Source organism: Tyto alba, unplaced genomic scaffold (genome assembly GCF_018691265.1).
Source record: "Tyto alba isolate M040663 unplaced genomic scaffold, T.alba_DEE_v4.0 Super-Scaffold_17, whole genome shotgun sequence".
NCBI classification, from domain to species: Eukaryota; Metazoa; Chordata; class Aves; order Strigiformes; family Tytonidae; genus Tyto; species Tyto alba.
The window spans coordinates 12421344-12443822 of NW_024881279.1; the positions used below are offsets into that span (position 1 = coordinate 12421344).

A 22479-nucleotide genomic window follows, 5' to 3' on the forward strand; every position below is an offset into this window, starting at 1 on the left:
AGGGGGGAGGAAAAAAAAAAAAAAAAAAAAAAAAAGGTTAACTATGAAAACACTGCAGCTTGGTTTGTGTGTGAGCTTTAAAAACCACCACCATTATTATTCCTTTACTGCTGATGCTCTCAGGTAGTCTGCCAGACTAACACAGTGCCATGCTGACTGAACCTCAAGAGATGATTTTTCACACATTTCAACAACCACTTAACTACTCATGAAAGGTGACAAACCCAATCCAGTCTCACTCCTCTCAAAAGTACAGAAGCTTCAAAGCTAACTTTGAAGTTTTCTTCACTATCAAACAGAAGGATACAGAGGAATCTTCTCCTAAAGAAGCCTACATAGCTATAGCCATCAGTATTTTTTCCGTAATTCCAATTATATTACACTGGGTTTCTGCAAATCAATTTAAGTGGAACCCTTAAATATCATACATATTTGAATATAACTCTTCCCTCTCCTTCAGAAACCCCCACAGGGTCAGAGAGAAGAAACCAAAAGCAGAAAAGCAAACCATGGAGCACAACTCTCTGCTGGAGACTGGATGTTAATTGGAATTATACGTGTATTTCAGAAAAGCAGGCACCCTACTGCTGGTGGCACTGAGCTTTATTTTGTATTAATGTATGACTTCTGGAGGATAGACAAGAAGTTATAAAAACATCCAATCTTTTCCCTCAATACATCTTCCAGTTTATGATATGAAATAATTGGCAGCATTTATCTTTTGAGCACTTAAACTATTACTATATTCACTTAAAAAATGAAAGATAGAGTTTGCGGCTGGGAGAAGGAAAAGCATTACACAGCTTTGCCAGCAAAGAGAAAATCAGATTCTCAGCTGCAGAACTACTTCAAATATAACTTCAGTAAATTCCAAAATACATACTAATGATGGACTTTCTGACAGCAGGAAAGGAAAGAATGGGATGTCATATGCTAACAATTGCTAGATAGAATTTATGTAGTGACAAGAACAATTTATTGAACCTATTATAGAATTTATTGAACAACTTATGAAAACATATGGAAAAGGTGCAAAAACTTCACAAACATCCCATTTGCAGTCACAGTTCATATGCACTGTTTTCCTGGATTCTTTATACATAATGTTTCGCCTCAAGAGATGCTGGTATCTGCCTATACCATCATACCATGATTCTGCCCATGCTTTAATGAGAATAACCTGAAATGAAATTCCTGCATGTGACTTGCAAGAGCTGGATTGACACCAGCATATACTTAAACGTTGCAAGATTTAAAACCAGTTTCTTAAGTACAATAATGGGTTCAAAGCCACTTATTTTTGTCTGTGGAAGGAATGATCACAAGACAGCATGGAATGCCACGAGGACTTTGTTCCTTTTTTAAGCATTCTCTTACTTCATTCGCAAACAATAAGGAAATAGTAACACAAGCAAGTCAACATCAACATCAACACACTGAAGTCTGCAGCATAACATTTCCCCATTTTTTCATTTTTACAGTAAACAGCATAGATAAAACACTAATTTTTCCAGTAATATATCTGAAAAAAATGTACTGTACACTTCCCCACACCCAAACCAAATGGGAAGAGAAACAGAAACCTGTATTTTAAAAGAATCAGCACTTCATTTCCTCTGCCTAGATTCAAAATGCTATACAGGACCAGACAGCAACAATGTTTATTGTAACGATTTAAAATGACACATGAACAACCAAGGCATTCTTTAGAATGCCTTCAGAAAGCTATCCCCATCTCCCTCATCATTTGTACACTAACACTAATGACAATATGAAGATTTGTATGTAATGTTACTATAAATTACTGGAAATTTGTTAATGTATTATGAATTGTTTTATATATTTGATTTTATCTATCACAAGTATTCCCACATTCCATTCCCAAAATCTATCCTTTTCTCATACCTATCCAATCTGACTGCTGAGCTGGGATTCTTGTTAATAGGATTTCTAAGTAAAGCTGAAAGAATACCACTCCCTGCACCTCTAAAGACACTTGATATTTGCATATTTGAGACATCACCTTGATTGTTCCACTCACCTGTAAGTCCAACTATCAACATTATAGTAAAAAAAAAAAAAAAGAAAAAAACAAAACACCAACCAAAAAAATAGTGTCACAGCTAACCAATCTGCATTCCAACAAACAACACATTAAGCCAAGTATGGATAAATCTACTGTAAAATGTATTTTCAGATTTGCCTCATAATAGTGTGAAATTATGAATTTAACTGAATTAAATTATGAATTTAACAGAATTAAAATAAGTAGACACTGAATACACAAATTCTGTATCACAATTATTTCCCAAAATATCTCAAGTAATTAATGCAAAAATCAGATTTCAGGCTGCTGCACAGTCACTCTAGGGTATACGCAAAGACTGCCCACTACTAAAAAGTGTTTCTGTATGACTTTCCTAGGAGTTTATTCTCCTTTACACATAAAACCTCATCTGTCACCTCCTTAACTTTTCTCAAAACTCATTCCCATTCTCATTACACCTCCCATTTCTTCTTTGTCTTCCAGGTTTAAGAAAAGCACTTCAGGCTTTTCTTTCTGCTCCTTACATGCTGTTTCTAGCCTGATAAACGTGATGCAAAATATGGCTAATAAAAGACAGAAAGAGCTAACAATTCAACATTAAGGGAAGAAGTGAACAAAATGAGCAAAAACACAAAAGACAGGTAGTTTCAGCAGTTTGGGAAGGGAGGTGGGCCAGGCCTCTGTCTTCTAAAACAAGGAACAGACACTACTCATGGAGTACAGCTCCAAATTAAGGTCTGCTTTGAAGATGATCCCGAATGGTCAGAGATTATCAAAGCAAGAATTCAGAAAAGAAAAAAGAAAAAAAAAAAAAAAAAAACCAAACTGCTTAGTGGACAGTGATGCTAAACAAGGCAGAAGATTAAACACATTTCTAAAAATGGGATGGAATTAATTTAACAAAGACAACAGTATTAAAAAGAAGGCAAGAAAACCTTAGAAAGGTTTTCATCAGATTAGCAAGGCTGCTGTCATGGAATTTATCACAATTTTCTTGGCTGTAACACTTTTGAAGATCAAATCACTGATTTAGACATGAAAATTTTTAGCAGTATTTCAATGTTTTGTTGTGTTTTAAAAATCTCTAACTGCCACACAATTTGCAGCATGTACATTCCTATAAAATATCTTGTCTAAGGAATATGAAAGGCATCTACTTTTCCATACAGACTCTGGAGATGGGACGGCATGGCATGGGGCCTATGAGAAATGTTTCAAGATTGGACAAAAAAAAGTAAGTCTCATACTCCAACTAAGTTAACAGGAATCCTAACACTGATTTCAAAGCTGGACCAGGATCAGAAAACCCTGGGATATTTGTACTGCTCTGTGGTGGCAGGGGAAGGAATTTCCTGGCCTCAAAGGGTGGTTACATTAATACTCTCTAGCTTATTGCTCAATGGCTCCATTTTAGACAGATAGCATAAATCAAGGTGTTGCTCCTCCTCGGCTGAATGAATACCCTAACTCAAAATCCTGCAGTAGTGAAATATAAACATCTAGTTGTTTGACATCTGCATTATCAAGACCTGTATTTCTATAAACAAGCAGGTATTATCAGAAAGTTTAAACTACTCAGTAATTCTTGTGTAAAAGTAGTACAAGCATAGGCAACCAACAGTACCTGATTCCTTACCTTACTTTCTTCCAGCACTATACTTAACACTATATATATTAAACATAAATCAAACTCAAGTTCTGAATGCAGTTTCAAAGGCACATATATGTCAAAATTTTGAAAAATTCCACAAATTCTGAGCAGCACCATATCCTATAAACTACTTCCCACACACCTGAAATGAAGGATATCAATAAATCCAAGTGAGTTAATTTAATGTCAGTGGTAATTCACCTCTTCCAACTGATGTTTTCCATCACTGAAAAGAAATACTAAACTGCTACATTTCAGTACATAATTTGGATTGTGCTATAATTTCCCAAATTACTCCAGATGATTGCAAAAATGTTTATTATGCCATCTTAAATGTTGCATCCCTGTCCTAAGATTTTTGCAATTTTCATAAGAGTATCTGCAACAAATAGTAAAATGAACAGCAGTAACTACTACTTTATTTTTTAAATCATATGCATCAGTGTACATGGTACAAATGGTTTAAATTATTTATTAGGTAATGCACAGTGTTTTCTGAGATGGTATAAATGAGTCTTGCTTGGCTTTTTGCAGTTGATAACAGAAAATTAAGGTGCCAAAGTCAAGGAATTACCAGGAAAAAAGTCTCAAAAGTATTAAGCTAAATTACACCCTACCTTTGCCTCAGGGCAACCTGTGTTCCAGTCCACAGGTTTTCCAAAGAATGGGCAAATTCTCATTTCATTTACATCTGCATAAATGCTGCCAATTCCAGACTGCTATAAATGAAAAACCTTTTCTTAAATTGACCCCATTTTCTTATGACATACAGTACCACCAAACCAGGCAATCATCTGATAACTTAGCAATCAGTTCACTTTCAAGGCTTTAACTGTCAAAAATCTCCTGTATACACCCATGTTCTTTCTCTTGCTACACAAATAATCCACGCCCAGTGCACTCGCACTGCTGATGGGCCTGTGGGATTTGTAGGCCATAAAGGAGAAACCTGAATTATGGAAGGGGGGGGAAGAGGGGGCCTGCCTGTGACTTTAAGTACAGCCATATTAAAAGTCTCCATTGTTGTTTAGGACCGGTACTACCAAAACTGAGAACAGCACGCAGGCTTCAGCATGTCGTCAGGAAGCACAACACAAACGGTGACCTTTTGAATCGGAGCTCAAAGAGCACGCTCCAAACAAAGTCACCGGGCCCTGCCACCTAAGGCAAAACGCCGCAACAGCCTCCTCTTCCCCCCTCCCCACTACAGCACAAGTCTTGTCTGCTCGGCACCGCAGCACAGGTTCGGCTAAGGTCCCGAAGGCGCGCAAGCGGTCGCCTGTCACCGAGCCCGGGCAGCCCCGCCGGGAGAGCGACGGTACCTGGCGCTGAGGAACGCTCCGGCGCCAGCGCGGGCGGCTGCTGGGCACGCGGACCGGGCTCGGGAGAGTCCACGCAGACAACAACTGCGGGGGGGTTCCACACCCCCTCCTGCCTCACGGCCCCTCTGAACCACAGATCGGCCGTGCAGAGGGAGGTGCCTTTTACACGGGAGTGTTTTACTCTGTGTTTTAGTACGCTGCCACTTAAAAAAAAATATACGCATAAATAAATGTCTCTTCACCTCTGTCTGAAATGAGAAAGGCGCCCACCTCCGCTTCGGAGGGTTTGGTAGCGCCAGGTGAGCCTGCGGCCCAGGCGCCGCGGCCGGCAGCACCCCGAGACGCCTCTGCCCACGGCAGCGCTGGGGTCGGGGGGCTTTACGTGGGTTCCTCACCGTGTATCACCTGTGTTCAAGTCCAAATTTTTTTTTTTTTTTTTTTTTTTGCAAGTTTGAGGCATGATTTTTGCCTTCCAAATCAAGTTCTGCCTTTCTAAGCCTCATCAAATTAAGCATTTCTAACAAAGGAGCGTTTAGTTCATGCCACAAAAACAAATGTCAATTTAAGTGAGAAAGCTGGAAGTTTATTAGCTAACAGCCAGTGAATGTAAAATCATACATTATGTATGGCTGTGATTACTTCTATGGAAGGTTAGAATCCAATCTATGATCCGATCTCAGTATTTGTTAGTAGAAAGCTTGTGTTCATTCCTGTTGCCCAGGTGATTTCATTTTATTACTAGATTGTTGGCTGTTTCTAAATAACGGCTCTGGTAAACCCCAGATATTGGAAAGGTAGGGATAAATCAAGAAACATTTCAATTGCCAAGAGGAGAACTGAAGAAAAAAGCATACCAAAAGACTAAAAAAATTAAAAAGTTGCCCAAAAATTTTGAGTATTAGGTGCATTTGGAAAGAATGCATGCCCTTACTTGTTAATCGTACTTACAATACTTGTACTCTAACCCAACTGAAAATAGTGGATTGCAACAGGAATGGGAGCTGCTGATTTCAAATAAAATTTAGAGACTGTGTTTCCCCCATCACAGCTCCATCAGCATGGGTTGTAGTTTATTGGTACTAAACCCAGTTTGGCATTATTTTGAGATAGTAAAACAATTGGTTTTCCTCTTAATTAATATGCATTCAAGTCTGCAAATTCCATTAGCCTTTCCTGGTTACTGCATAGAAGGTAAAATTCAAGATCTTGAGTAGGAAACATTCAACACAGTTATTTATTGAGCATTTCCAAAGACAATTACAGCAAACCTTGGATGTCTACACAAAATTGTCTACAGCCTGGTGCAGCAGAAGCAAAAGTTTTTGTGCATTTTATCTTAAATTGGATACATTAAAAAGTTGCAAACAAGTAATGCTTGGAGAAGACTGTTCCAAGACAAGGCACACAAGTGAGATGAACCTCTGATGCTGCCCTCAGAAGTCTGAGGTACGACCACCACAGTTCCCCTGTGAAAGCTGGCTCATGTACAGGAGCCCGCGGAGGCAGGACGATGGCTGCAGCATCAGTACAGATGGAGGCATTTGCCGGTGGCCTTTGACATTCAGAATTCAATAACTAGATCATGTAACTCTTCACAGAGATCAAGGGTAGGGAAGAAAGGTTGATCTTAGCCACCAACCTCAAGCATTCCTCATTGCTATGAAAACAAAGATGGTTTCAAAATTTAAGAAAAACCTCAAAATCTACTGTTTTATATTTTAAAATATCTCAGATTTTGTCCTGTACCTATATAAAGGACCACTTCCCTAAAAAGAATCATAGCCTTTGCTATTTATCCCTCTCATTAATTTTCTGGATCATATAGGAAACCAAATAGCCCATTCTACTTAATTAATATGAGCACACTGCATAATGCATACAACTGGAAAAGAAACAACTAGTTCAGTTTCTTATCTGATATTCAGAATATGCTGTGAAAACTATTTTGATCCCTTTCACCAAAGAACACTTTGTAAGTTTTACCTATTTTCTTCACAGGTGAAATAGTTTTTCAGATCAATATTAAGGAGCTGATGATTGCTTCAAAAAAAAGTTAGGTATATCCGTTTGCTCGGAGAAATCCTGAATGGATTTCTCATCATTCTGACTTTCCTCCTCTAAAATTTAGAGCTGCTGTTCGACTCCTCCTGTGTCTGTATATATACTCTGACTTTACACTACTTCTAAAACCTTCCTTTTTGTGTGTAAGTATGTTTAGTCTTTAGAGACTATTTCACACTCATCACATTTATGCAGATACTGAGCTATTCACACCCAAATTTTACAGGAGCACTTTGCAGTGCCAGAAGCAGATGTAGTGGCCTGTTTCTTTAATCCATTTCACCTTGCATAATTTCCAGGCAATAACCTTATATTCTGAACTGAACCACAGGATATTTCAGTAATAGAAGAGTCTGCGGTTATAAAGTATTTAAAGACATTTCAGTGACACTTAACAAGGAAATATTTAGTCAATCCACTACTATTACAGTAATGCTCAAATTGCCATCTGGAAGACCCAGATTCAAAAATCAGTCTCTGGATCCCAGGCTCTGTTCACGAAGGCCGAATGCATTGTAAAGAAGATGCAATTAGTCTCCAGGGAAAGGCTTATGCAGGCTGTCATTGGCTATGCAGCATGCAGCACGCTCACTTGTGTGGATAAAAATAACATATTGAAATGGCAGCTGCTCAGCAAAGGAAGAGGATTTGAGCAGGGATAAAAATATACCTTAAAAAGAGGAAAAAAATGGTAAAATGCCTATCAAAAGCATTAAAAGGTAGTATTGAATGTACTGGATCAGTGATACTTAAGATTCAACTTTGAACCTCAAGCAGGACACACTATTTATTTCATATAGCAAGACAACCCAAGAACATAATTATTACTGTCCTAAATAAATCCAAGGCTAGCACAGCCTAATCACCTCAGTCAATAAGTATACACTGTGAATGGATTTTGTTAAATTTTGAAGAATCCCTATCTATAATTTTATTACAGGATCCAAAACCTGCTGCTCTGAAGATACCATTTAAAGATAGAAATTATTTCCAAGAGACAGTGTGTTCCAAACTATAACTGGTGTCTATTATATCCATACTCTAAGTTGTTTTGAAGGTATATTTTAACATAGTACCTCTTTCTCTTCAAGTCCATTACTATATGAAATGGAGTGGTGTTAGAAACTCATGTTGAGTCAATATTAAAGCCTCTCAAAGACTCACAAGATAGCAGGGAGACCTATTAGATCATCTAAATTATTTCCATGCCATTCTGAGATTGCTCTCTACAGTATGTTTTATTAGTGTCTTGCCCAGGCTATTTTTAAAGTCTCAAACCCAGAAGCTTTTCCTTTCTGAGAGTATCCAACTTTAGCTTAAAAGCACTGTATGCACTGATTAATCCATTTAAAATGCAAAATGAAAAACTTCTTGTGGATCTGCTTATTTAAGCGCTGGTATTTGAAATGGCAAGCGAGATTTGAACTGACAACCATAATTTGTCGTATTTTAAGATTTCTAGATCCAAGGTTTTTAAAGATTCCTTTCAATCAGTTTAAATAAAGACGAGGCAAAAAGAGGACTGAAAACAGGAGAGAGACAGAATCTGTGTTAAGACATAATCATATACCAACTGATACAGATCAAAAAAAAAAAACCAACAGAAAAGTATTGTGATCACACGAGCCCTTCTTCAGACTTGACTTATGTTTTGTACCAGCAAGTGACAATTTTTCCAGCTGTATCAGTTGGTTTAACTAAAGGTATTTCTTCTCCATATAAAGCCCGCCCTACTTACGGATGATTACTGCAGCATTACCACAACATTGTAGGTGCTAGTTTGAGTAAAGGTCCATTCTTAAGTATATTACAGCAAATAGGTTACTATATGCTATGCCAGATAAGCAGCAGTCAAATTCAGTGTACTACATATTTCAATATAAGGAAACAATGTTTTTGCAGAGAAAATCTGTGAAAAAATGAGACTTCACAACGAAGTATTTCACATAGGATCACTTAAATTTTTCATCTCAGCATTGAGGCTTTTTCTTTACAGTTTTGTAACTATTAACCATGAAACAGAACAATTTATAAAGAACTTAAGAAATAATTCCCAGAACTGTGTTTCACTCAGTATGATACGAGGCACACAAAACTTTAGACAAACCACAGATAACTGCAGAGGGGATTAACAATCAAGCTCAAGCAGGAATTAACGTGTATCAACTATATGTATTCTTTGCTGACACGCTTACTCCATCATTCTTAAAGCATGGCAAGCACTCAAAAAATATAATTTCAATTACAAAGAATCTTTTAAAAGTATTTAAACTAAAAATCATACTACTGTACAAAGCTACCCTTGTTTAGTTGCTGAATATAAATACATATGAACCTGATTTTGTTAAATTCAAATTTAAAGGGAAATTTTATTTGTTCTACAGTTATGTCACCTTGGGTTGTTATCTTTCAGGATTTTAGCAGCCCAAACCTGGGTTGGGCCTGCCTGACAGCTGAACAGAAGGTCTCAGGACAAATCCCGGGTGCTGCAGTCAAGGAAGGGCACCTGATCCTTGGTTCAGTATACAATGCTGGGGGCACAGGATGTTGCCAGACAGCATATAAAACAAATAAAAGCTATTACAACTTCTCATTAATAACAGCCTGGCCCCACCACATAAGGAAGAAATGTATTTTGGTTTTTAACTCATTTGGCATTACTTCTATCTACAGCAAGCTCTCTTTGTCATTTCAACAGGAAAGTGTATTTCTTGGTGTTTCTCATCACCCTGAATTGCTGTACAGTACTGGGGAGGTGAAATGCAAGCTGCATTTCAGATCATGGTGAATGCAATAAATGCAAGTTATTGCCAGTTTATCAAAGGTTGGTATACTGAGCAAGAGTCACTATTAAAACAAATCAGATTTCATTAACACCACAAGCCTTGATATCAAGAGAAATTTACTTTCAGAAACCATAAACACAGGCTTGGGTTTTTTTAGTGGTCTCACGACTGGTAACAAAACTGAATGCTTAGATAAGGAGCATAAGTAAGAGTTTGACTACTTTTACTTACACAAGTAACCATCGAACTGAAATAGATTACTCATACAGAACAAGAATAAGAAACTAGACTTCTGAATTCTATACCACAAGCAGTTTCTATTCAGGTTTAGATGAAATATGTAGACAATGCTTTGAATATTTTGTAAGTTGAGATATTTTCCAAGGAAGATTACCTTTGCCAAAAAAAAAAAAAAAAAAAAAAAAAAAGAAATCCTAGCTGCAAGTCAGTTAAACCCCTTTTTCCTTTCAAATGGTACAAAGAATTCTGCAATTCAAAATCCCAACAAAAAGAGAGGTAAAGAACTAAAAAAGATTGTGATGAAATACTCAGTGTTCTTCTTAAAATGACAGTTAAATCTCATTCTTCCCCAAGACAGAAAGAACTATGACTTCAGCAGGAAAACTCTATTATGCAAACAGTAAAAAGTTGTATCTCGCTGAGCAGCACAAGATTCCTGAACTTGGTCATTTTTACAGGCTGCACACATTGTATCTATTAAAAACAACACTGGCAACTTACACAAAAGATCAGCTTATGTTTGTGTTTCACATTGTTTTGTATATAGACAAAACACACTCAAGTGCTCATGTGTTGCAATAGCTTCATCTAAAGACAAGTGAAAAAAAGGAGGCCTACTGAGCTAACCAACACGCATTAGGTGCACAACATAACTTCACTTTTCCTAACCAAACCTGAAGTTTCTTATTCCAAATAAGCATGCCTTCCCAATTATTTACTGCAGGAAATAGTCTCTTTCTAAATTTACCTTTCAGCGAATCATTTTCAGCTCTCATTATGTCAATTAGGGAGTTCTCCAGTGAATGCATGTCAAAAGTCCTTGTTCGATCCTGCAAGCAAATACAAACAAAGCCAGTTTAGGCAACACAGGGTGTTACACAGGACCACCTGAAACATAAAAACTTCAGTTTTGTTCTACATTGCTACAGCAGAATTAAGCAAAAATGTACACCACTATAGGCAGTCTGATATAGGAATATTAAAAATCAGAATATTTGTAAAGATTAATCTGATCTATATTTATCATAACCAGTCATTTAAGAATACCAATTCAATATTTAGTTTGTATTCATTGCTATACAATTAAAACTTTGTTAAAAATAATTTCACAGTTAGATAGTAGAGATCATATCCTGGGTGACAGAATTGCAAGGAGAAATCATAAAGTAGGTATTTCAGACTGAATTTAAGACAATCTGAATTCCAGAAACACACCATTTCCTTCACCTAAACTACTACCTCAACTACTTAAATAATCTAATTTTGCACAGTCAGTTCAAATTCTGCATAATTACAAAGTATTCTATATAAGCAGTAGCGTTCCATATAGCCTGGTTTGCTAGGTGACAACTTAGCTCTGATTTTCAATTCCCTGACTTCACAAGTTTGGTATTCCAAGCATTACCAGAATTGAAGGAGGACTCAATAAATGGGAAGCAAGATGTCTCATGTACCTTACTGTTTCATTATCTCAAGCCATTTGAAGTATACTTACCAAATATTTCTCTTTCATATTAACCAAAGACATCATTTAACACATGTATGGTTCAGAGTTTCCCAACTAAAGCAATAAATTCCATACGGTACAAATCTGACTCTACATTAGCGTAAGACAACATAAAATACCTGGCACTGCGTTGCTTGAATTAACAAATTCAGAATCACTGAAATTATATATAAACTTTGAAATCTTTACAGTATCATAAAAGGTCACTAATGGAGGCAAAAAATCATTCTCATTCCTAAAATTATTCACCTATCCATGTTATCTATGTATTTATACATTTGGACATTTGTAGAAACACGTGTATAGAATTTTATATATATGAATCCACCTTGAATTTCATTTCCCTGTGTCCAAGAACTCTAACATCAGCTCTAAAGATTTTATTTCATTCATGTTCTAAGAGATTCACCTCTGAACTGAGATCAACCATGGAAAGCATCTGTTCAAATAAGAAAGCAAAATGTGAGCAATTCAAGATAGACATTTGCTCTAAACCGCTTCTCTACAACTGTTGTTATTACAGCAGTGAATATATATTTTTTGTCCCTAACTCTAGCTGTGATGCTGAAATTTCTCCAAAGCACACAGATCCAGCTTTGATCATTTTTAAAACCAGTGGTAAAGTAAAAAACAGTATTGCACAAAGACTGTTGTGTATCAAGTTATAATGTCCTTTACTTCCAGTGATGAAGTGCTGAAGCACTGTTGATTGGAGTGTTGCAAGAGGCATTCTTTATATCAGACAATGATCAGTCACCTTGGACTTTAAACACCTAATATTATTTTAAGAGCAGGAACCCACTAGCTCCTAGAGTCCTGATCCATTTCCAAGTTCATAAGTTACATTCCGACCACTAAAAAAATACTATTTTTCAATTAAATTTTCTGATATTTTTCCTCTCTTCAGAACAGTTTATTACTGACACAGAACAAGTATTTCTACCCAGATGTTCTGCATTTCAAATAGCATTAGAAAGACCAGAGTTTGGAATCATTTGCTTTATTAGTCTAACCCAATATCAAATTTGCTATAAAAAGCATAGCACTGCCTTGTCTCTCCACAGTATTTATTTCCTTGGTTATTTGTATTACAAGGTGGTAGAGGCACCTTGGAGAAGCTATAATGAGCATTTAAATTCTAGGTTTTACTTTCACATACTTCCTACTGGTTGCTTCCTTTCCTAGTAGTACATAGTTTATTGTTTTGGTTTATGCATTACTAGTTCACAACTATTTCAAACTATAGTTACAACAAAATAGCCTAGCAGGATTGAGTAAAAGTCCTTGGGTCTGCATCCCGGCATCATTTGGATCCAGCAGCTGTGTAACTCAGAAATGGATGCTAGAAGACAATCTCTACATTTTCAGCAGTCATCACAACATGATCAAAATAGCCTAAAACAGAGGTGGGAGCATTTTCTGAAAATCTGACATCCCTCAGTAGCTACTCCTTCCATTCTGGCTTTCACAGTGTACTGTATGTCTCTGTGTGGAATTAACCTGAAGTCCAACACATGAACAGCTAGAAAATTCGTATTTCACAAAGTGCAGAACCTCAGTAGTTCCAAGTCTTTGTTGAATTTGTAGCACTTAACATTTCAGTTGTCTGAGACACATGAAGGAAAAAAAAACAGGCTGAATAACTTCTAATTTATTGTGCTGTGTATGCACTGTAGTAGATGAGCCCAAAGATAGTCTTGTCTCTAAAATGTCTGTGTTATGTTGGGTTGAGCTATAGTAAAGAACAGAGGGTTTTGCTGCAATGGGAAGTTTTTAATATCGAGAACAGAGAGTTTAAACATTTGAGGAAAAAAAAAAAAAAAATTGAACTGATAAGGACACCACAGTCTCCAGTGGAAGCTTTTTGTGGTGAGGAGCTTATTTTCCCCTTCTGAGTGAACCAGCTAGCTATCACTTTTGTAATATAAGGTCCATAAGTTTCTAATCATACTGCAAACATTTTAAAACACAATTCTGTGCTCTGATGCAGAAGATTAACTGCTCATATTCCTACCTGCAGCTATTAGCAATAACATGAAGAGGAGGACTGGCTAAAATGCAGCCCACATTCATACTCTGGCTCTCCACTATTTCCAGTAACTTGTCACAGCAATGGAGAAGACTGCATAGGCTAGAGCACCCTCGGAACGCTGATAGGTTACTATCCATTTCCTGCCTGTCTTGCCAACAAAAGGTCTCTGTGCTTACAGCATGCCTAATCATCATTGTCAATTCACGGTGCTGAACTGCCACAGCCTCAGCACCCTTGGGAAGATCAGTCTTATTCCAGGGTTGTTTGAAACAGCTTGCTCGAAACAGCTTGCTCCTCCATGTCTGCTTATCAATTAGAAGACGGCAAACCACGTTAAGCACAAGACTATGAGCTGCTACTGCTGTTACATTGAATTTGGATATATTCCTGACATTAAAGCAGCAGTCCACATCTCTGGAAATGCAGAGTAATTCAAGAATTTGGTGTATAAGTAAACCTGTATACATCGATTCAGTTAAAAGATGTTGGAGTGATGTATGTCCTAAATATAAAGACCAGCCAAAATGCTGTGCTCAACTGATTCAGACATCTGCATAGTGTTTATTATAAAATTAATTTAGTTGACTACTTACCCTGATACTGAAAGGGTCCCACTACTAAAGAAAGTCACCTTTGGTCATCGTTTACAATTTAAAGGCCTTTTATAATGAGATTTCTTTGAAAACAGTAGTACAAATTTTGCCAGTCTTAACTTACAAGATGGCCAGCAATACATTATATCTGAAATATATGTATGTATTATATACCTAACATAAAGACTGATGACAGGTTAGTGGTAGTGGTCATACCGCTGAAGAAATGTGCAACTATACATTTAATTCCATAACACTAAAAAAACTGAACAGTCAAGATATTGATTATTAACTGGTAACTAAATGGGAGCTGATCTCAGCTACATCTTAGTTAGGAGTTATAAAGCACATAATCCATGCTGCACTTGGAAAAAAAGTGAGGTTTTTTTCAAAAGACTCCATGTAGAGAGAATTAATAACAATATGCTGGTAGTTTTAAAGGATCAGTTCACAGATCTACAGTGCTTTCCATGGAGCTGGATTACTTACGGTATACTTCATAATTTGTTTATAAAGAAAAGATATAAGGGTAAAAACTACCCTGGAATAAAGCAGAGCATGTAGACTTTACTAACAAAGTAAGTTAGCTACTGCCTGATATTATTTACCCAGATTGATCACAAGAACTTGGCTTTACACAACTTTGTTTAGGGCATCTAAAACTTTTTATCAGAAGACTCAAAGGGCACACGCGTTTATCCTTGGGAAACAGAACTGAGTCAGAAAGGCATCAGGTTGAACACAAGGCCACCAAAAAAACCCCCTCAACCTGCAGTCTTAATACATGACTGTTTAAAATGTCAGCTAACATTTCAGAAGACTTTAATTAAACATAATTTTGAATAAGCAGTATTGTTTTCACAATAATATAAATGAGGTGACAGCTAGCAGATCTGGTTAAGAGAGAGCTATTGAGACTGTAAATACAACAGCAAACACAATAGTTTTCAACTATACACTGGCCAAGCTCTGTCTATAGGAAAATAATTATGATTCTCCTACTGTCTAGAAATCATTTGGAAGTATGCAGAGTGCTCATAACAATGTAATCTCATTGTTAAAGCACAGAGAGTTAGAACTCAGGACTTCATGTCACAACTTTGTCTTTGCGCTCATACAGCATGGGCAAACCACTTCATCTCTGTGACTACAGTGGCTTCCCCACTAGCACCCAGACAGATTATGTTGTGTTTAGAGGTCTGGTAGAAAAATGGAGCCACTTGCAAATAGGAAATCACTAAATTCTGAAAAATAAAATTGGAATAGGAATCAAAGTCCAAAAACATTTCATGCCAAAAAGAAAACTGCTTGGTACTAATCATGTACAATATATACTGGGACATCCTCCTATGCAAAATAAATTAAACATGAATTTTTCATACACAGGCAAATCATACTTTGCACTTAAAATCCCATAACTGAATTCTTTGCACACCAGAAAAATGTACATCTAACAACTTTAAAATGCAGATTTATTATATTTAATCTGCACCCACAGCATTATCATCACCTGAACAATTAAGATTCCAGAACCTGAGAGTTTCTATTCAGTGCTTCCCACGATGGGCCTCCCAGTGCTAAAAACACAAACTGTAGAATTAGTAAAGCCTGGCAAGGTATGAGCCCTTGCTGGTAGCTAAGGCTGTGTCTCATCTTATAAAATATGAATTTTCTGAAGAGCAAGGCATCAATAATAATGCAAAGTATGCCATTGCATTACACAATTTATTGAAGGTGATTAAGCAGTATTTATGAAGTAGGTGTAGTTGTAAAACCAGGCCTTATTTTATATATTTAAATATTTTTTCAAACCAGAATACATGTGAAAATTAGAAAACTCACAACTACATTTGCTACTCTCATTATAGCATGGGAAGCCTGAAACTTTCTGAAACCCTGTACATATTTCCCACAATTGAAAAGCCTTGTGTCTCAGGCAAAGTAAAGTATGTAGGGAGAGGCAATATTGTAGGTACTAAATACAAGTTCCACATTTTTCTTTTAATTGCGAAGCAAATTTGGACTTGATTATGCTTCTGGGTAAGCTTCTCCTTCCCACCACCCTGCAAATGCTGTATTCCAGCTCCCAGTCCAGTATCCAGTGAATTAAAGGCTCTGAATAAACAGGTTTTTCCTGAAAGGATGTTGCTGTATGCCGCCCCGATCATCTTTTATAGCTTCACCAGGGAACAATAAGAAAAAGCTGGAAAAGTTAAGTGACGCATAACATAGGAGTTTGTCTGGGAGGGAGCACTTCTGGTTTAGTTGAACTTTTTTTAAGTGTTAGAAATTACAGACCTTTATAAAAATTTCCAGTAACACGTCTGATTTTATTTTAGCCACATATTAAGTTTTTTACGTATCTTCTAGAAATTATTTTCCACAATATCTTGAGTTCTCAATCTTTATGCTGGGCTGCTAAGTATGCAATTTTCAAAGCAAAATGCATAATAAAAGTAACTCCTTTTAATCTTAGGAAAATACAAACATAATTCAAATAGCTTCTAACAAAAGCTCTCTTTAAAAAGAAACCCTGAGGTCAAAAACGCACAGGAGGGCCAAAGCCAAAGTATTAACATCAGTAGTAAGTTTATAAAACAAGAACAGTGTTAACTTCCACAGTACTTAACTTGTGCATGTCATACCACATTAGAGTGTTTCTAATTCCACAGATCAGTAGCTGTGGGGAACAGCATACAAAACACTAATTACTACACAGCTGATGTAGTTACAGAAAAATGGGTGAACAGACATTTAAAAATCCAACTTCAAGTATTTATTCTATTTTAAAAAGATAGCTTGAAATTTTTTTGAATAATTGCTGTTGCTAGACTAAAAACTCTGCAAAGTTTTCTGCAAAACAAGTAGCCTTATTTTATGCAATCATCACGATTTATGAAAAGGTTTCTCAAAAACAAAGAACAAATATTAAAATAAAGAGGCATGGTAAAGAAAGTTATTTGCAAAATTCCTTCAAGAGGGAAGATTGGCAAATGCATTCAAGAGGTTATTTTTTAATTCCAGTTCCCTGTGAATTTGTTTAATGCACTTATTAAACCAACCCATTTCTATGGGCAAACAAATTATGACGTATAGCTCAGAATTAAAACACATTCTGTAATCACGTATGTGTTTTCTCAAACATTCCGTATCTGCCTGGGGGAAGAGAAAGTCTCTCTGGCACAGACCCTCAGTGGATTTGGAAGGGGTTATATACCTGGAAACTAGCCACAGTAGAAGAAAGGAAAAAACATTTTGAACAAGTGGATATAATGAACTGCTCTCATGTACAAAATTCTTTGAAACGGGCAGTTATTTTCAAGCCTGATTCCAGGAAGAAACACAAATTATTTTTAAGCATTTTTACAGAAAGCTGAACACTATTGCTTAACTTGCTTGTGCCTTCAAAGACCAGTTTAAAAAACATCGTCACGCATTTGAAGATGAGATCTGGAAACCTGGAAATGCCTATCAAAGCAAGATTTATGCATTGCATAACAGGCAGGATGTTCCACTCTCGTGAGGAAGTACAAGTACATAGCAAAAGGAAAGCCAAAACAATCTTGAAGGCAATGCTGCAGTAAAATACAATTACTGAGCACCTAGTTTGTCAGTGCTGCTGGGAGAGAAGTAGAAGGAATTATTTTTAAATCAGTAACTTCGTAAGATGCAATAGGCACGGTCAAAGCATTTTCATTTATTAATGTTCAGGGAAGGCTGTTATATCCAAGACTCCTCTTTTTTTTTTTTTTCCCCAATAATTCAGGAACCATTTTTTCATTTGGAGACCATTTCCTTTTCAAATGAACGCACAAAGAACAATGGCTTTTCTCTTTTCAAAAGATCTTTGAAGAGAGAAGCCTGCCCAGTGGCTAAAGCAAAATATCAAAACTTAATTTCATCAACAGATCTGGTAACAGTCTTCTCTGACCTTGATTCCAGTTCGATCTCTGCAACAAGAGGTTCCTACAGACATGGTACTTCTGAAATGTTATGAGATAGAATTCCAAATGAAAAACACTTAGAACAAAAAGCACAATGTTTTGCATGCAGCTCTCAAAACCAAGCAAGCAATCATCAAATTACAAGATTATCAAACAGATCACTATAGTATTTTCCTTTCATCTGCACCATTTGGAATGCCCACTTCATCCCAAGCATCTAAGGACCACAGGCAGAAATATTTGAAGTGAGCAGTAGTTCACGTTAGTGGCTTATAGGGACATGATGCAATGTTGTCCTCTCCGAAGAGGAAACGAGCACTTAGTTACCCTATGATTCCCATCAAAACATAGACTTGTGTTTCACCAAGCTGTGGAGTAGAGACAACCTTTGAGAAAAAAGAAAGTGATCCCTAAATATTTGCAATTGCTGGTTTACATCTTGCCTTCTAAAGAAACTAATTTTCACTAGATTGCAGCAACACTTGTTAATGATTTAAGCAGCAAAACATAAATATTAAATGAAAGGGATAGTTGTATCAAATTACTCCATTATGTTGCTGCAGCAAAGACAGCTTTCAATTATTTCCTAAACAGGAATCTAAGAAGATTCCAGTAACAAAATAGCCTTGTCCGGTACATGATTGTATCATCAAAGATTGTTCATATATATATATATCTGCATGAACACAAATATAAAATAAGCAAAATTCCTTATTTCTGCTTTGAGTCAGGCATACAATCAGCATAATGAAGAAAAAATAGAAAGACATCAAAGGTCAAGTTTTACATCATTTGCTTCCAGTGATTCAAAAATTCAACACACAAATAACTAAGTGACCAAAGGAGCTAAAGATTTTATACAAGGGGAAAAAAAAAAAAAAAAGTTATAAAAAGCAGTTGTCCAAGATGGCTTCAAAATCAATCAGCATCTTTCTAGGTCTGCAGTGCTGAAGTCCTGTTTTGCTGCCCTGCCCTTTTCTTCACAGAAGTGATAGTAACAGACTGGAAAGCACTTCACTCCAACACTTCCCTTTTCTTGGCATGAAGGAGTGTCAGACTTGGTCTTGACATGTACAGCTCCATCTTCGTGTTTATGTAAACAGATACCAACATGCTACACAAAGCTTATTCTTTACCATGATCAAAATACCTGTGTCTGATATTTTATGTTTGGAACACAACCCAGAAGTCAAGGTTGACTTTGCCAATTTCCTGAAATTTCCTTGACGTCAAACCAAGCACTTCTACCACTGCATATATATTTGGGGCTTAAACACAGCAGCAAGGACACACTTGATCTCATTCTGTCACTCTGAACACCAGCTATGTGTCAGGGTACAGAATGAATTAAACTGTGAGCCAAGTCTCACTGCAGCGAGTCTGAAAAAAGACCGACTCCAGCAGTGTCCCTTTTTCTAGTGGTTTCAGTGTACAAACTTGGTATGCCGGATACCGGTTCATTATATTAATTACAAATCCTGATGGTAAAATCAATTCTTACTATGCATTCTAAATTTACAAGGGCTCTACCTGATACTGAACCAGCTAGTAGCTCTGCAGTAGAAAAAAGGTCTCCAATGGAAAGTTATTGCCAGCAGCTGCTCTGTTGTCAGAAGGCTGCATAGGCAGGCCCTGCAAACCAAACAGAAACTGAACAGTTTACGAAGGAGAACTGAGCCATTCCTACGTCTGAATCCACAAAGTCATTATTAAATATATTTCTATTTCTTTAGGGTGGTTTATAACACAAGACATATTGCACGCTTTTTATCTACAGATCTTTCAAATTATTTTAAAGTAGGTCACCCTGGTGCTTACAGCATGGCTAGAAATACTGCAATCATTTTGAAATTTTTACTTCTGCCCTCATTTGAAGATCTTGAAACCCAACCCTCTAAATGTGAAAGAACTCTTGAGTTTTTGGATCCACCCCAAAGGGTTTACAAGAGGCACACACACACACCTAAGAGCTAGATTTAACTAGTGGTCAGACGAAGAGTACTTCTGGTTTCATTTTTACTGCAAATTAGGCTCAACATTATATAGTTCTTTTCAAATTCATAAAAAGTCAGCCTAGAAGGAGAGACTGAACTGCCTGACAACCTGCCTCCTGCCAGGATGAGGCCATATTAAAATACAGGAGACCACCAACTGACACTCATCCAGATCTATTTTTGGCGATGATTTAATGGCCTATAACCAAAATTTGCTGCCATCACTGAGGAAAACAAACTGCGTTGAGTACCATCGTGTAAAATAAAGTTTCCAAAGAATGCTATAAAAATTATGTCACATTTCAAGTCCATATGATACTGTAAAACAAAATACAATTAAATACTTTTCCTCAGATGTTGTACATTCTGAAATACTTTCGAAGGCCTCAGATCTTTCAAACTTCATCAGACAGCACTTTTTTCCTTACTCCTTTTTGTAGATACACTTGCTGCTTGTAACTAAATTTGTTCATCAGCTATTTCTGAATGTGTGTAACTATTACGCTGAAGGAAACTGGCTAATACAGATGTGTGGTGGGCAACAGATATTTATATGACCACCACTGTTAAAAAAATACAACATGATTCACAGCTCAGAGCATAATTCACACTATGACATTTCAAGTTAGTCATGTATTTTTTTTTAGTAGCTGCAAGCACAGAAGTCATACAATCAGACTGTACTGTTCAAACACCCGACACCTTTCTAGGGGATTTTAAAGCATATACATGTTATTTTTCTTATGGATTTAACAGCATGCTCACCTGAAAAGGAAAAATGTTGTCAGCTCTATTCAAACTGTCTTCCATCCATGATTTTGGAGCAAAGGCTGAACTGGGTCGAGCGTATTTCTGCAACTGGATATGATTACTTGCAAAATTCTTCTTTAAGGGCGAGATGGAGTTCAAGGGTGTTATCCCTCCGTTCAGTCCCCTGCGGTGGTCTCGACCTTGGGACCCACCCCACCCACCATATCCACCACCACCAGGGCTCCATGAAGATGGTGTAGGCGATGGACTTTGGTAGCTGCTCCATGGAGAAGGTGGCTTGTTAAGATTATTAGCCAAATGAGGCAACTGATTAAAAGCAGCATTTCTATGTGTGAATGGAGGTGGGTGAGGACTTGCAGGAGACCTCCTCTGTTGCTGATGCTGATTGTGATGATGCTGAAAATGAGGGTGATGAGGGTGGTGTTGAGAGAGGGGTCCAATTTGGGGGGAAAAGCTACCACCAAAGCCAGGGCTGACGTGATGTGGAAAATTCTGAAACAGCAGAGCACCATTATTAGCTGAGGCTGTAGGGACCCCTCCCTGGTGAAAAAAACTTGCATCTTCATTGATTATTGTAGAAGAAGAAGGAGCTATAGCTGCAGACCAGTTACTAAAACCAGTCAGAGAAGATGCAGTGGATGTCAAAGGCTGCGTCGAAGTACCTAGCCCCGAAGCCTCTTGATAATCAAATCCTGTTAACACCGGCGATTCTATTCTTATTTTCTCCTTTCCATTGCCGTTGTCTGAAGAATTATCGCCCTGATTTTCTTCTGTTTTAGCTTTCTCAGGTTCAGGGAGCATGCCTGCTTCCTGACTTTGACCAGGGGAAAGCTGCTGTTTTTCTAGGGACTCTTGCTTTTCCTGTTGCTGAGTTTTAGATTTTTCTGACCCTAGAATCTCATCCTGAATATTATGGGCAGCTGGAGCAGGAAAGAGCCAAGCTGACCCAGCACTACTGCCATTGGCAGCTGTGTTATTATTTATAAAAGCAGCAGGGCTGGGGGTTGCATTTTGATGATGGTGTGGAGGCTGCAGATGTGGATGGAATCTGACTGGAAAAGCTGACTTATTTCCAGTGTTGTTTTGCACTAACACTCCAAACCCGTAATCCCCCATTTATTATATTTAGGGTTTGAATTCTCCCTGTAAGAACAAGTTGATGTTTAGTGTTTACCTCGTCCTCTGAGGCAGGATTAGTAAGTATCCTGGTTTTAGCTAAATATTCCAGTTTCTCCCTCCACTCTATTTATTTCAGATTTGGATAAAGATGCTTGGGTTTTTTTTGCAAAAGATAGATGTCTTCAACTATTTAAATGTGTCAATTTATGTCCGTTTCCTTCCTTTGGCTAGGAGGAAGGGAAAAATAAATCTTTGGTTCACAAAATAAGAGGTTTCCTTTCTCTAAAGGAAATGCACAGCAATGAGAGAAAAAGCTTCTGGGGAATAAGGATAAAGAGATTCTAACTATCCTGTTTTTTTCCTCCTCAGCAGCCTAGACTCGCCCATAAATGAGTTAAGAGGGAAGAAAAAA

The 22479-nt window shown here is 37.2% G+C and overlaps 1 protein-coding gene across 2 annotated transcripts in view; it reads right to left on the reverse strand.

The window, feature by feature from the left end:
* The window catches only part of CPEB4 (cytoplasmic polyadenylation element binding protein 4), a 43608-nt gene extending 21377 nt beyond the window's left edge, over positions 1-22231 (reverse strand). For both annotated transcript variants that reach the window (XM_033005515.2, XM_009976264.3), the window contains exons 1-2: positions 20943-22231; positions 10856-10937 (exon numbers count right to left, since the gene is read on the reverse strand). In XM_033005515.2, coding sequence (XP_032861406.1) covers positions 10856-10937; positions 20943-22064 — 1204 coding nt within the window. In that variant the 5' untranslated portion in view covers positions 22065-22231. The remainder of the gene's footprint in view (positions 1-10855; positions 10938-20942) is intronic.
* Positions 22232-22479: the final 248 nt, after the last annotated feature.